We start from the raw sequence: 15,923 nt of genomic DNA on the forward strand, positions 1-15,923 counted from the left end.
TGGAGGAGGAGCCACTCCATCACTCGGGGAGCAGCGAACCCCGACCGGGGCCGTCAGGGGAGGGGTCTCGTTCATCCTGCACAATACTCGGCTCCTTCAAGGTTAGGTTTCAGTTAGTGGGAGACCATTTGCGTCGTCTGTCGTTTGAAGCAACAAAAAAACGCAGGCGATTTTTTTTTCTCTCCCTCACCAAGTGAGTCTTCGAGAAATTTGAGGGGTAGGACTCGGGTCGCCCTCTCCTCTGGGCAACAAAACCCTCCTTGGAGCGTCCTCAGGGGCAGAGGAAGCATCGCACAGCTGTCGCGGCGGAGGAAGAGCAGGAGAGAGCCTAGATGTATAAATGAGGTAGATGTATAAATGTGTTGTGTGGTAAGAAGGACGCTGAAGCCAGTCGTGTAGGGGCTGACACCAACTCTTTATTTAAGGGCTTGCGCCTAACTCCGGGGAAGGGGTTAACACAGAGTTATTAACGAATCTCCCCAGGGGAAGGGTACTGGGAGTTCCCTACACCCTACCAGGCTATCGGGCTCTTCCCACAGCACTGACCGAGGGTTCATCCAACTCGGCCGGCCGGGTAAAGCAGCCCTTTAGCCTGGCTCTCAACCCTCTATCCCGGAGCCCCCTACTCCCCTAACACTCACTCTTCTGGCTCACCGCGAAGACCCCGTCTACGTCACGGGTCTCCCCTCAAATACCCCGGGTGGCATGACGTCACTTTTCCTTGACGGCATTTCCCCAGAGGCGAGTGTGACCTGACGTCTGCACTCTATTCCTCAACAAATGTATAAACGCTTATTGACACGGGTGCGTCCGTTACGATTATTTCCGAACTTATTTTTAATATCCTACCGGTTAGTTGTCGTTCTCTGCGCCCCTTCGAAGTTTCGTGTGTTGCGACTAACGGGGGTTCGCTCGGTATAATCGGCCAAATTCACGCGCATATTACCATGTGGGATATTAAATTGTCAGGGCCGATTCTTGTCTCCTCATCCCTGGCCGTTCCATGCTTGATGGGCACTGATTTTCTGGCCAAAATGCCGATCAAGATATTCATTGACCAGGGTTGCATTGAGCTGCCCTCGGGTCGCTGGTTGGCTTTTCTTCCCCCCGCCACCCGGTTATGCTCGGTTAATACTACGGTGCAGGCACTCTCAGCTGTGACGGTTCGGATTCCGCCGGGCGCGCAGATGTTAGTGCCACTCCGGTACCGTAAGCCTCTAGACCCGCCTGTGACCTCAGCCGGGATACTGTTGGGGCCGTCTAATACGGCGGTGCATGGCTCGGAGCCTGTGGGAGCGCAGACGCTGGTGGCTGCGGACAGGGAACCGTTTTTACAGGTCCTTAACGCTGGGTTAACGACTTCTGTTGTGCCCCAGGGCACAGTTCTGGCCCATGCGTCGCGGTCGCTTCGGGGTATTGTCGGTGGCGTTGAGGCTAGGCCTAGTCCGACACCACGTTCCAGACCAGATGTCCGATAGATTGACTCCCTGTGGTCGGAATCGACTGAGCTCTCAGAACCACAGCGCCAGAAATTGCGTTCCCTTATCCTGGAATTTTCGGACGTTTTTAGTTACGGCAAATTCGACCTCGGCCGCACGACTCTGCTCAGTCACCGCATTGACACGGGTGATGCCTCCCCCATACGTCAGAACCCCTATAGGCTTAGTTCTGCGGAGAAGGACCACGTTCGGCTGGCTGTTGATAACATTCTGGCGGCCGACATTATTTCACCATCCACTAGCCCATGGGGTGCGCCCATAGTTATCGTTAAAAAACACGACGGAAGCTTGCGCTTCTGCGTCGATTTCCATAAGCTGAATAAGGTCTCTGTCGCTGATACGTACCCATTGCCAAGGATGGACGACTCGCTTGACTCCTTGGCCGGCGCTAGGTACTTCTCCACACTTGACCTCCTGTCGGGATTCTGGCAGTTGCCATTGGACGAGGTGTCTCGACCCAAAACGGCTTTCCGCACGCCGCAGGGTCTGTTTGAGTTCAATCAGCTCCCGGTGGGCCTCGATTCTGCACCAGCAACATTCCAGAGGTTGATGGAACTCGTTTTGGCTGGGTTGCAGTGGGACTCCTGTCTGATCTACCTAGATGACGTCATCATCTTCAGCCGCACCTTCGATGACCACCTCAAACGGTTGCGTGCTGTGTTTGGCAAAATGCGGGCTGCCAATCTGAAGTTCAAACTGCGAAAATGCCATCTCCTGCGAAAATCGGTACGTTATCTCGGCCATATCATTAGCTAATCCGGCATTTCTACGGATTCCGAAAAAACTAAGTGTGTCGGGACATGGCCTACCCCTACATCGGTGCGCGAGGTGCGAAGTTTCATTGGTTTTGCTTCATATTACCACCGCTTTGTCGCAAAATTTTCCTCCGTTGCCAAACCGCTCCACGCCTTGACAGCGAAGGCCCAGAAATCCCATTGGGGTGACACTGAGGAGGACTCGTTCCAGGCACTTCGGAAGGCTCTGGTCGACGCGCCTCCTCTCCGCTATCCCAATTTTTCTATTCCTTTCATCCTTGATACGGATGCGAGCGATACTGGTATCGGTGCTGTCCTGTCACAGGTTGTTGACGGGGTTGAGCGCATTATCACGTATGGCAGTAGAGTCCTCTCGCCGACCGAACAACGCTACTGTGTAACGCGCCGTGAACTGCTTGCCATCGTGTTATTTGTACGCATGTACCGGCCGTATCTGTACGATAGAGAGTTTACAGTGCGTTCGGACCATGCGGCATTGCAATATGCCCTCCGCATCGACCAGCCATCCGGCCAGTTATCAAGGTGGCTAGAAATCCTTCAGGATTTCTCCTTTCTAGTTGTGTACAGGAAAGGAACCCAGCATTCCATCGCGGATGCCTTGTCTCGATTGCACTGATTGTGCTTGCCTTTCGGCCTCGGGTCGGTGCCGGCGGTGCAAAATGCGATGGGGTTTTGCACCTTGATCTGGCCGAATGGGATCGCCTTCAGGTTGAAGACGTGCTTGTGATGCATCGCCGTGCCGCTCGATCTGATGGGGGGGGGGGTCGATCCGGGGCGTGTGGTGCCTGTCATGCTAAGGGATGGGCTGCTGATGCGCCATGAGACACCTCCTGCAGACACGTCCTCGTCGTTCCTACGGCCCTAAACCCTAACACAAAGGGGTAATGGCCCCTTTCACCCACAACCTGGGGAGGTACAGCCTCTGGGCTAGGTACCTACAACTCTGTCTACTCTAGTCCTCCGGCTGGCTAGACCTAGGGGAGGCTGACCCACCGCTGGCCCGGTGGGTCCCTGACCACTGGCCCGTCCGGACCTGGCCCTTAGAAGGACATCAGGCCGAGGGAACCTCAGGGTCCTAACCTCTCGACCACTGGCACCGCACTGAGCCCCGGCCCTTAGAAGGACGTCGGCGGCTTGGGGTCCAGGGTCTTTTTCTCCAGGCGGCTTCTGGCATCGGCTTTAGACGGACTGACTCGTGCTCTCAGGGACCCGCCTTATATACTCTTTCTCCCTGAGGGGCGGTGTTCTGGGGGATCGTAGCTTCCGCCAGCCCACTCCCCTCAGAGGGGTTCCAACCGTCGTTGGCCTGACCGGTCCGGACCAGTTTCTACCCCTCCCCCTGGTTGTGGCGCGTGTGTGTCAATCATGACCACCACATCAGTATGGTCCCAGTATTGTATACCGTAGTGTTCAGTGTTTATAGACTTAGGCTGACAAATGTATCCAGGTTTGGATATTGGTATGTGCCAATATTCATCCTAACAACTTTCGCCAGAGCAGAGTTGCTCTCCAAAACGTAAATCATAATAAACTCACACCACCAACTGCTCACACATTGCGCTGTAACTGCTGTATTTCACGTTAACATTTTATTGATTTGAAAGAGGTCACAGAAAGGGGAGACCAATCACAGATAAGCTGGGCCTGACACATTTCACGTGGACAATCCCCCCCCCCCCCCATGTATGCATATTTATCTTAAACGACATAGGCATGTTAACGTGTATTAATTACGGTTATTGTAATGCTTGTAAGAGGTTAGGTACGTTTACTTCACTGTCCTGGAGGTTCCGATAAGTGGCAACTTCCGACATGGCAGTGCAAACCACAGGTCGAGTAACTACAGACGTGAAGCTGCACGGTGGCACATCCAGGGTTCGACTCCTGACTCACGCAGCCTGTGTGGAATCTGCATTCTCCCCCCTGGTTAAGCATGGGGCTCTCTGCTTTCCTGCCAAAGCTTAAAAAAAACCCATGCTATGTAACCGGTGGCCAAATATCCCAATTCTGAAGAAAAAAATAATACCCGCAAATTGTTCCATTGGTATTACCCATAGCAGCAGCGTTGGCCCCGACTTCAATCATTTGGCACCACCCTGAAAAAGTTGACACTCGGCGAGACTTTCCTGGATAAACAATCGTAAGAATATAAATTAACGTATTCATTGACATTTAAGTGAAAAAAACGATATATACATTGCATCACTGGTAACACCCACAAAACGCAGTGATATCCTGTTAACAGTAATTGCGATGGAGCCCCGTATTCCTATCAGTCCACATTTCAGTCTTTATTGTAAACATTTTATTTTAGCGGAATTCCCCCCTCCCGCACACAACTGTACAATTCTTAAAACCAACAATGCGAAATAAAACATGATCCATACTTGTACATAACTTAGGTTAATTTATATTCAGAGTAGTTTCATTTACATTTCTGCAGTGTAGAACTACGCGATGGGAAGTGGGTGCCTGGGCTTTGTAAACAACGCACGGCGAGGGCTCACGTGTTGAGACACCGACCATTTTACTTTCATTGACACTTAACAAAGACAAATGTGGTGTTTAGTTGTTAATGTAAGGCCCTATTTTAAAACTTTGAAACGTCGGGACGGCTCCCTCCCCTTACTAAGTTTATCGATCCGCCTCAGATGACCGTGACCGTTTGACGTTTAAATATCCAATTTGCCAAGGACAACTCTATCAAGTCGGCGACCTAGTCGCTTTGGAGATTGAAACGTATTTCTCACGAATTTGGGAATTCACAAAAACCTCCCCACTGTAACTTAAATTTGTATTAGTCCATGTACCACAAAATAATTCGTGTCGTAAGGAGAATGCAAGTGACGACGCTCATGATCGGTTTGTGGCAAGTATTTTATGGTATGGTTTACATTAAACTTTACCTGGAAGCATCTGACATTTCCCAGCATAGGTTCCAGCAAACCTAGCTCTGCTGATGAAACACTGAATGTTGAATACCGGTCCAGCGTTTGCGTGTTAATCCAATGCTGTTGAAAATGTGTACTTCCAGAAGGTCATGTGGGTGACTGGATGTGTGAAAAATAGTTTTGAAACATTTTGTGGTGGGAGATGCTTATTTATATTGGTCTATGCAAATCTATTAGCAATGTCATAAGCAGACAAAAATGTACAGGTCAATCCAATATGAGTTCAGGTGAGACTTGTGAGCTGATGCGTCAAACTAAACTGGGGAGCGATATTCAGCTGAAGATGCTGCGTATGACCCAAGAACGTGAACATCTTAACTATGCAACTGCAACAGTACAATGGCCTTGTTGAACTCATGTGTTTTCCTGCATGCTTGAATCACAAACTGGTGCCACAACAAAACAGAGGTGAGGAGATGCCTAAACCTATCATTGTCGCAGTGGCAAGAAAAGTAACCACTGTAGCTTTCCAGCGGCTGTTAAAACATTAATTAATTCAATCTCCATAATCTGAACGCTGTGTTCTGGTAATAAGGCACTAATATAATTTTATTTCCAGCTCCCATTTTTCCACGAGTGTGCAAGACTTCTCTTGTACAATTAATACAATCCTTTACATATTTTTTATTAAAAGCCAAATTAAAGTGTTCCCTAAGCTAGTGCGTACCAACTTCTCGTTATCGACAAAAGTGTCTGTGAGGGTCTCCACCTTTTCCAGAGGAAACCTCAAACATTGTGTTTGTCTTGGTGTCTTTGTGTCTCTCTCTGCATGTCTGCCTATGCTGTTCCCGTGTCTGTATTTTATCATCCATTCTCACCTGATGATGGTTGCTTGTGTTGCAACCGAAACGTCGTATTTTATTATTTTATTTTCTACGTGACTTTACAGAAAGAACCAGAGTAATTCCTGCAGTCAAAAAAGCTTTGAATGTAACTTGTTACGTAAACAATATTCGTTTATCCCCTCTTTGAGGAAGCGAGAAAGAGAGAGAATGATAGGGGTATGGGGGAAAACCCACAGGCATAGCAGGAAAGGCAGCCAGAACCGATGTTAACATCAAATGCCCAAGCTCTGTGGTCCTACATTGGGATGTTTGGCCAACTTCAAGATGCCAGTTCTTGGACCGTCCGAGTCAAGCCTGGACGAGGAGGCAGGCCCAGTGGTTCCAACGTGGATCGCTGCTTCTCCCATCGCTTGCCGCTTTGACTCCGTGTCCTGTGAGTGGCCACGTGCAATGTGAAGCAAAAGGACCCAGTGGGCACAGAGCTGCAGAAAGCACCTGGCCGGTTTGTCGCCACGCACCCCCCACTCACTGCTGCTGCTGTTGCAGCCTCACCGCTGCCATACGATTCCTGGTCAGCGTTACACCGCGTAATTGTGTTTCAGATTCGACATTTTTTAATCGGTCAATTAAAAAAAAGCCTTCCATGTGGCCGATGGGATGTGATAAACACAATTTAATATTTTTAATGTGCTGGGGACAGATATGTGAAGGGGGCACATCTGTGTATTTATTGTTACTTATATTCTGCATAATGGTGCTTCTGATCATTCAATGGGAACAGCCATGTTCGGCAGTGTTGATCACGATTCTAAGCGAGGGAAATCCATGACAGTAATATGACATGGCATATAATCCCATTTACTTTGTTCCTGTCAATTTCCTTCACAAAAGGTAACTTTCAAAATCACCATTTAAGCTCTGTGTACAAACACTGTATAACAACCCCTTAGATCGCGCATCTTTATTAAAGCAACACATATATTTAAGAAAATAGTACCTACAGTGGACAACTGCCCTTTTTAAGTTCTATTGATGATACTCGACGACCACTCTGTAACATGAAACATTGCATTGGGGCCCTGCCGTATTGTTCCCGGCGTCGTCTCCACTACGTGTGCCCACGTCTTCACCGGCGTTTCACACAAGGCCGGTCCCCTGGGACTCCATGGCGGTGTGCCGAGCAAGCAGAGCATTCTCAAGTCGGCTTCTCGCGGAGGATCTGGTGGTAGCAAGCCTGCAGGAGAGACGAACGATCACTGCAGCAAACACTCACTCCAGCAAACACTCACACGTGTAGCTTTTGATAAATTTTTAAAGTATATTTGCTTTTTACATTTTGTTGCTATTATCCTAAAAGTGACCTTTCAAAATTAATCAGTAAATACATGAGTGTACAGTTTGTTCTCATATAACGCTGTAGTTGCGTTCCTGAAGAACATAATGTAATGGAAAAATCGCGTTATAATACATTATATAGGGTAAAGCGCAGTCCGCAGTAACACGTCAGATGCATACGCAGACTGAACATAAACCTGGCCAAAAATGATAGCTGAGCATAGTGGCTTATTGTGTGGAAATTTATAGCAGCCAAATACTCGAAGGGCACGTTTCTAAATGTTAAGGGAAAAGCCGGAAGACCCGGAGAAAAATCCATGCAACCACGGGAAGAACGTGCAAACTCCAAATATACAGTCGCCAGGGTCAGAATCAAACCCACGGCCTCCTGCATATCAGGCGAGGTAGTTAACATCTCGCCACCATGGCACCCTCCAGGGCTAGGTACAACTGTTGTAATTGTGTTTGTTGTAAGATGTGTTTGTTGCGCCATCTGCAGTGCTCATACAGGAGATGGCCAATTGTCGTGACGGGGTGGACTCGTACCTTGAGCGTGGTGAACATGAGGCCTTGTTCCCCGTGCTGCAAGAAGGGGTCCATCAAATCCTCGATCAGCTGGATCTCTGATCCCAGATTCCTGATCCTACACAGGCCAGTGGCAGCCAGACACAAACCATTGCAATCAAATCCCAGCAACGTTTAGCCAGGCACCGGTGGCCACGTGATCACACCACTCGTGATGCTCAACCCTTACCCGTGGGTCGAGGCCCTCATCTCCTGGCTTGCCAGGGTACAAACGGCTGAACGGTATAGAGAGTGTATTAATATCCTCTCTGTGCAAGGATTGAGTGTTGCCCCCCCTCGCACGCATGGGTGTTTTAAGGCTTGTTCCAGCTTTCCTCCCATAAGTATAAACACTCACTTGCGGAGTTGACCAAACATCCCAATATAGGGCCACAGAGCTGAGGCAATTTGTTGGTGCCAGCCCTGGGTGCCTTCCCACTCTCTCTCTCTCTATCTGAGAGTGAGCAACAACTGTACACGTTACAATTTATAAATAGGACTGTAGTGTACAAAAAAATCTGGATGGCTAGCCAGCTAGCTGGAATGCAGGCAAGTGCAGCACGGCATCACCCACATGCCAGTGTTGAGCTGACGTCATGCCTCAACCCCACTCACTCTCCACCCTGGCCTTGAATCCAGAAAAAATGCGTGGGCAGGGCTCGTTATTATCACACGACTTATAATTGATATACCTCAAACACAAATCTGTTCACACCACATCGTGGCCTAACCCAAATTATTTTGCGAATCATAGCACTGGCCGCGAACACCGACTACTTGACTTCTTTACGATCTCACCGCTGAGAACGTGCACATTTCACTCCAAGTGAAAGGGAGGGCTTTGAGGTTATGCGTTTTGTGCGCGTGAGATGAGGAGGTGAAGGGCAGCACCTGGCACGCAGGACCACGAACAGGAAGACAGGGAAGAGGTCGTCCATGGACCACACGTAGTCGGGCTGCACCACCCCGCGCAGCGCCTCGTTGATCTGCTCAAAAGTGCGCTGGATGACGGAGAGCTTGTCCTCCGGCGTAAACGTTGTGCTGCACAAGACATAACATTTGTTCAGTTTAACACGTAGTAGTAGTCGGCTTTCTTGACCAATATCATCCACAACGGAGGGTTTTTTTGGGGTTAGTGAGCGTAAATGTGTCGTTAAACCCGCGACCACCTGACAGCCAATCAATAAGGTTTGTCACGTGAACAAAACATGCCCATTAGTTACTAGTGTTGGAGAGTACGGTAATCCCATAACATTTACAATTGTAAAGCCATATTTACGATTTACAATTGTAAACATTTGTAAACATTTGTAAATGTTTGTAAATGTTTACAATTGGAAATATTGTGGGTTTTTCTTTCCAACACACGACACATTTATATTTACGCAATCTAACCCAAAAAAAAATTGTCACATGGTGTACAAGTGGCACCAGTTGTTATTGTCCCACACCGGTGGGTTGCAAAAATACTTCTCACAGCCACATACATCCGTCAGACCCTACGTTTTGCTCGAAACTATGCAAATTATCCACATAATTTACATGGCTTAACCGAAACATTATGGATTGTACTATATTGGCTAAACCAAGCCGATTTGCGCTGCAAGAAATGTCATATATAGCTTGAAATTTTACATTGAGTTAAGTTTGCAATATTTTCGATTCTTTATGTGTGAGTGGGGTTTTGTTTTGTTTACTTCATTGATGTACTTTGTGTTGCTTTTCTCATTTTGGTGACCCTGGTCATCACTCTTACAAATGAGCCTATCCTGGTCTCTTCAGTTCTCACCATCTGGTTAAACAAAATATAAAGCTGAACTTGTTTGCGAATACCTATTTGTTCAGATAAAGCAGAAGCCTTGCTTTCTAGAGTTTCCTCAAGTAGACTTTTACCTGGGCTCCCTTGATAAGCAAACACTACTGCATAGAGGGAATCAAGTCCAGATAAAACAGGTTATGATTCTTGTTCTCCAGTCATGTACGTACGTAGGTTTAAATCATTTCGTACCGTACGTAGCCAACCGTGCTAATCGGAGGTGCGGAACCGTGGAGCAGGCTGGCACAGTGGCAACACTTGAATCTCACAGGGAGAAGGGCCTGTGTGAAGATTGTATGTTCTTCCCCCTGTTCTGCAGAGTGAGTGTGTGAATGAGTGTGAGAGTGTAAGCGGGTGAGTGCAAGGACCTTCATGATAGCGGGCAGGCCTGGGTAAGGCTGCGTGGCCGGGAATCAAAGCCATTTATGTGTTCACCTTGGGGTGGAACAGGGATGTCCTCTGGGCCCTACACTATTTAGCATCGTCTCAAGATGCTTTCAATGCTTGTACCGCAGAAATTTCCATTTGGCACAGATATAATGGGAAATGCCTGGGGGCGGTCAAGGGATGGCCCCCTATTGGTCAACCAACTTATGTATGCTGATGACCTGGTATTTCTGCTCATTCTGAAAAGGAGTTGGAGACTAATGCAGAATCTCGTTTGCAAGGGTGTCCAGGGGTTGGCTGACACACACATAGCAACGTGTAGTGGCACATTCGCAAACATGTTGAGTCTATCACGTGCACTATGGCAGGCCTTGAGTGGTGACGTCATACAGTGGGTGAGAGTGATGTTGTGCGCTAATGAACAAGCACTGTACATCAAGACCGCATTCAATGTTTGCGCCGGCACATTCCACTCTCACCCCCTGTACATTTGTAGGGGTGTTACGGGAGGGCAACAAACACACAAGGGGTGTTTGCGCCCGCACGCGTAAGGGTGCCTACATCCAAGTCCGCAACGGTTAGCCCTGGGGGGCTGTAACGGCGCTGTGATCCCCCACGGCCCCACCCCTCGGGGGGGAGTTGCTATATAAAGCGGGGAGCCGGTGGGCTCGGGGTCGAGTATTGCAGCTTAACCAGCAAAGAGCTAAAACCAGCAGGATAGGCCCTGGGACTCCCCTGGCTCGCTGTCCTTCTAAGTGTAATAAAGGACTCTCTCTTAGATGTCGATCTCCGTTGTCCTTTATTGGGTTCGTAGAATCTCGTTACCACGGTGTCCTCGCTCAGGCCCGCGTCCCTCCCGACGATCTCTCCACAGCCACTCGGCTGCTCCGATATGCAGTCTCCCTACTGCTCCGATATGCAGTCTCCCTGCTGCTCCACCTTGCAGCCACACCGCTGCTCCGCTCTCTAGCTTCACTGCTGCCCCGTATACAGCTAGCCTCCCACAGCCGCTAGCTCTCTGTGTCTGACACCGATGGCTGACGGTGTCGACGTCTCCCACCGCGTGGCGACCGCGCCACTCTCTCCGTCCTGCCCAGCGTGGCCTCCTCCTGTTTCACTCCCTCTCAACTCCCCTTTCCCCTTCCGGTTCTCCCCCTAAATCCTCTCTCCCACGTGACCCTAACTCCACCCACTCCCCACGTGACCCAGACTCCGCCCCCCCTCAATCCTTGCTCGCATTACATAAGGACCGACCAGGGCAAGCCAGCGGCGCGGCCCTGAGAGCCCAGAGCCGATGCTCTTGTAACAAAGGTCGTGGAAGCGAATTCTGGAATCCGGTCTTTATTTGTCTTTCGTTCACAACACTCCTATCTTACTCCTTCACGCTGCTGACAGACAGCGTGAGAGGGAGAGAGAGAGACATGCGCGGCCACGTGGCAAGCCTGGACCCCGCTCCAGCGTGGCCTCACCCTCCGTTCGTACCAGATCTGACCACGTGTTGTTCGTCTCCATCCTTTTTAATACCCGGGTCACGTGGTACCTTTCCACCAATCCTGGTTAACCTCTATGGAATCTTCTAGACTCCATCGTACGCTCCGGTGACCACGCCCCTGACTCGTCCCCCCATTGGCTGTGGCTCAAGCCAGCAGAACCAATCCTCTACTTACAGATGTCACCTTCCCATTAAGTCAGGGCCATGCCCCTAGACTTCCCCCGATTGGCTATGGGCCAGGACCGGCAGAGCCAATCATCGTAACGAGGTGTGATCCATCAGCAACCCGGATATATCCTCACATTACACTCTTGTAAGAGCCGGTCTGGTTGGCTAAGGGTGCCGAGATCCAAGCTTGGCCAGAGCTGGATCAGCTAGCCTCCCCTAGCTCTCTAGTGGAGGACCTGGGAGCAGACTAGCCGGGCTAGCACTAAGGGTGTTTCCCTGTTAGACGGGTGAAGGGGCCGTTACCCCTTCAAGTATTGTGTTCTGCCCTTTGGTTGAATAAATAATTGTGCCTCCGACTACGTCGTCTACGTCTCCTTGAACTCACTACACATTCAACATGAAGGTGGCTCAACTGGTTTTTTTTTCCTGACGAGTAACCACATGAAAAAACCCAGCAAATTTTTTTGTTAATTTTAAATCAAGAATTTCAAAGCACAAGACACAGCAACAGACACTCGGCATGACAATAAGTCATGAAACTAAAGGCAAAATATCTGACAGTTTCTGAATAAGCTAAAAAAATAAATGCACACAAGTGTACAAATACATTTTAAGATGTGTTTTTAAAATGTCCGCAGACTAAGATATCCTTATATATCGTGGCAGAGATTCATCTTCTTGGTTCTTTCGGTAAAGTCACGTAGAAGGGAAGTAATAAAATAATAAAAATAAAACATAATAAAATAATTCTCACGACGTTTCGGCCACAACGCAAGCAGCCGTCCTCAGGTGGAGAACAGGTCCGTCAAGTAGACAGAGTCTGAATGTCACGCTCCAGGCTTGGAGCGACTATTTATGCTGGGATGGAGGAGCGAAGAGCGTCTTGACAAAATAATTTGCATATCAAGAGGAATTTAGCATATTTATGGGAAATGCAGATATGCGATTATCACTACTTGTGAAATGCGTAGAAGGTTTGGAGAGGGGTTTAAAGTCATTATGCCCATGCATTATGCAAGATTAGCAGCATCAAAGGGAGGGAGCAAGGTCAGAATTAATAAAGGGAAGGAATGTTAATAATAAGGCGCCGCAGCAACTAATATGCTTATTGACTATACCTTGTCATATTGCACTATGTTTTATTGTACCCACTCAACTGTATAGCACACTGCTATATATTCACTATAAAATTACGATACTATATATTACCTTATACATTGTATTAAACATTACACTTTAATACTATTTATTACTATATAATATGTTATACACTATACCATAAACCGTCACGTGAAAGGTACTAAGAGCAAACAACGAAATATGTCAATGGGAGAATGGTGGTAGGAAGCTTGCAGCGGAGCAAAGAATCCATTCACTGCGGAGTGCATATCAAGAGGAATTTAGCATATTTATGGGAAATGCAGATATGCATTTAGGAGGATTGGCGAGGGGGTTTAAAGTCATTATACCCATGCATTATGCAGGATTAGCGGTATCAAAAGGAGGGAGTAAGGTTAGAATTAAGAAAGGGAAAGAATGTTAATAATATGGCGCCGCAGCAACTAATATGTTTTTAGACTATACATTGTAATATTACACTATGTATTATTCTACCCACCCAACTGTATACCACACTGCTGTATATTCACCATGCAATTACGATACTATATATTACCTTATACATTGTATTGAACATTACACTTTAATACTATTTATTATTATACAATATGCTATACACTATACCACTGACCGTCGCGTGAAAGGCACCAAGAGGAAGCAACGAAATATGTCAATGGGAGAGTGATGGCAGGAAGCCCGCAGCGGAGCAAAGGACCCATTCCCCGCGGAGAATACAGGATATATAGTCAATGTCAGCGAGTGGAACGCGGTCCGAAAGTCACCGTAAACGTGGATACAATCAGTTATGATCCGAAATGGTTTATTACGTCCTTCCGATGATTGCTAAGCCGGAATCCATCTTCTCGGTTGAAATTGTCTCTGTGTTTGTATATGTGGATCGCCTCATGAACGAATCTCTCATGGTAGCCAGACGGCTTGCAGAGAACCTCTGTCTTGGAGAAGTCAATATCATGTGAACCCACTGAATTGTAACAATGATCTGCCACGGCTGAGGTGTTTGTCCTACCGTGTTTCAAGTCTGCTTTATGTTCACGGATGCGGTCCGAGACATGTCGTTTGGTTTCTCCAATGTAACTGCTACCACAGAGGCAACTAAGTTTGTAGACGCCAGGGTACTGTATGTCTGGAACCACATCTTTTACAGACGGGACCAGATCACGGATTTTATGTACTGTGTTGAATCGGACCTGGATCTTGTGTTTAATCAGGATTTTGGAGATCTTTTTTGTGACCCCAGCAATGTAGGATAAGGAGATGGTCTTGAGAGGCTCCTCAACAGGATCCTTCTTGATGGTTGGAGTGATGGCTTTGCGGATTGTGTAGTCGGAGTAACCATTAGCCTTAAGAGCTTGGCGTACGTGTTTGCGTTCACTGGCAATGTGTTCCTGGTCGGAAATGCATTGGGCTCTATGGTATAGAGTCTTGATGAGGGAATTCTTCTGGGATGGATGGTGGTGGGAATCCGGTTTTAGGTAAGCATCCGTATGGGTGGCTTTCCTGTAGACAGAATGGCTCATTGAACCATCAGGTCTCCTTTTAATTAGGACATCCAAAAAGGGTAGCTTGCCATCTTTTTCGACTTCCATGGTGAATCTGATGGCTGGGTGTATGATCTAGATCGGTGCGCGTAAGAACCAAGAAGATGAATCCCTGCAGTCACGAAAGCTTTACATCGAAATTTAACCGCCTCTATGGGGAGGGATTCCACATAACTTTGAGATTCTTCAACAAGCTCCGTGATAGGAAGGCTCAGCTAATCGAGTCTCTCACCTTTCTGAAGAGATGCCGCGACTCTAAGGTAATACCAAACGCATTTACACTAACATCTGCTGCTGTAACTTCTTCTAATGCTAAACGAATTCTGTCTAGAACTAGCTTAGCTCTCATCTCAGAGAAAATCAGACTTACGCGCACCGATCTAGATCAGTTAGACAAGACACTCTACAAATCACACTTATCTTTGAGTGCAACAATGTCCACTTCGGATTGGGAACATGTAGACAAAATGACTGCCTCTTCAGCTGCTGCTATGTCGACCAAATGTAAGGACAACTTGATTTCCAAATTCAACTGCCTCTCAAACAAGAGACCGGACCCACACATTGAAAAGCTAGACGTTAACAAAGTCGTAATTAATCGCAGTAACAGTTCTATTTCTGAAGGTCTGAAATCCGTTTTAGCTAAAGGACTAAACTTTGCAGTCACACCTAGACACATACCAGTTAATGATATAATTGCTAGAGTAGATGTAGCTCTCAAGGGCCTGAGTCACATCTCTGCAGACGTAGCAAGATCTGAAATCTCTGCAACCCTCAAAAACACTAAGATGCCAGCTAGCAACATCAGCAAAGATGAGAGTTTTGAATTAGCTCAATTAAAAAAGAGGGATGACATTGTCATCCTCTCAGTCGACAAAGGCAATACCACTGTCATCATGGACAAAATAGAATACAACAACAAATTTCAAGAACTACTCAACGATGGCAGCTATACAAAAATAAAAAGAGACCCCACCAACAGCCTCGTCTCTAAAACTAACCAAGTCATTTCTGATTCAACCGCATTAATTGATCAGAACAAACAGTTCTCGTTGAAACCTTCTGCAGCCAGGCCACCAAGATTATACGGCTTGCCAAAGATACATAAAGAAGAAACACCTCTTCGTCCCATTGTCTCTACGATCAACTCCCCCACATACAAACTGGCTCGTTTTTTGTCTGAAATCCTACGGCCTTTCACTGGAAAAACCACCTCTGTGGTACTAAACTCTACTGACCTGGTATCGACAAGGGGATTTCCCTGTCCCCAGACGACCTGCTTGTCAGTTTTGATGTGGTTTCCTTATTCACCAAAGTTCCTGTACCTGACACCATCGCAATCATTGAAGACTTGGTTCATCAAGGACTGAATGCTGGGGCACCCCCCCTGGTGAGACACTGCTTAACCAATACATACTTCACCTGGAATGGAACTTTCTACAAGCAAACTGAGGGCACCCCAATGGGATCCC

General features: G+C 47.6%; 1 protein-coding gene across 3 annotated transcripts in view; it reads right to left on the bottom strand.

Annotated features, from left to right (window-relative positions):
* Positions 1 to 4,541: 4,541 nt before the first annotated feature.
* The window catches only part of ALS2 (alsin Rho guanine nucleotide exchange factor ALS2), an 89,818-nt gene continuing 78,436 nt past the window's right edge, over positions 4,542 to 15,923 (bottom strand). For all 3 annotated transcript variants that reach the window (XM_078865824.1, XM_078865822.1, XM_078865823.1), the window contains 3 exons: positions 8,802 to 8,951; positions 7,893 to 7,989; positions 4,542 to 7,245 (listed from right to left, as the gene is read on the bottom strand). In XM_078865824.1, the coding sequence (XP_078721950.1) occupies positions 7,207 to 7,245; positions 7,893 to 7,989; positions 8,802 to 8,951 (286 nt within the window). In that variant the 3' untranslated portion in view covers positions 4,542 to 7,206. The remainder of the gene's footprint in view (positions 7,246 to 7,892; positions 7,990 to 8,801; positions 8,952 to 15,923) is intronic.

This window comes from Lampetra fluviatilis, chromosome 21, assembly GCF_964198595.1.
Source record: "Lampetra fluviatilis chromosome 21, kcLamFluv1.1, whole genome shotgun sequence".
NCBI classification, from domain to species: domain Eukaryota; kingdom Metazoa; phylum Chordata; class Hyperoartia; order Petromyzontiformes; family Petromyzontidae; genus Lampetra; species Lampetra fluviatilis.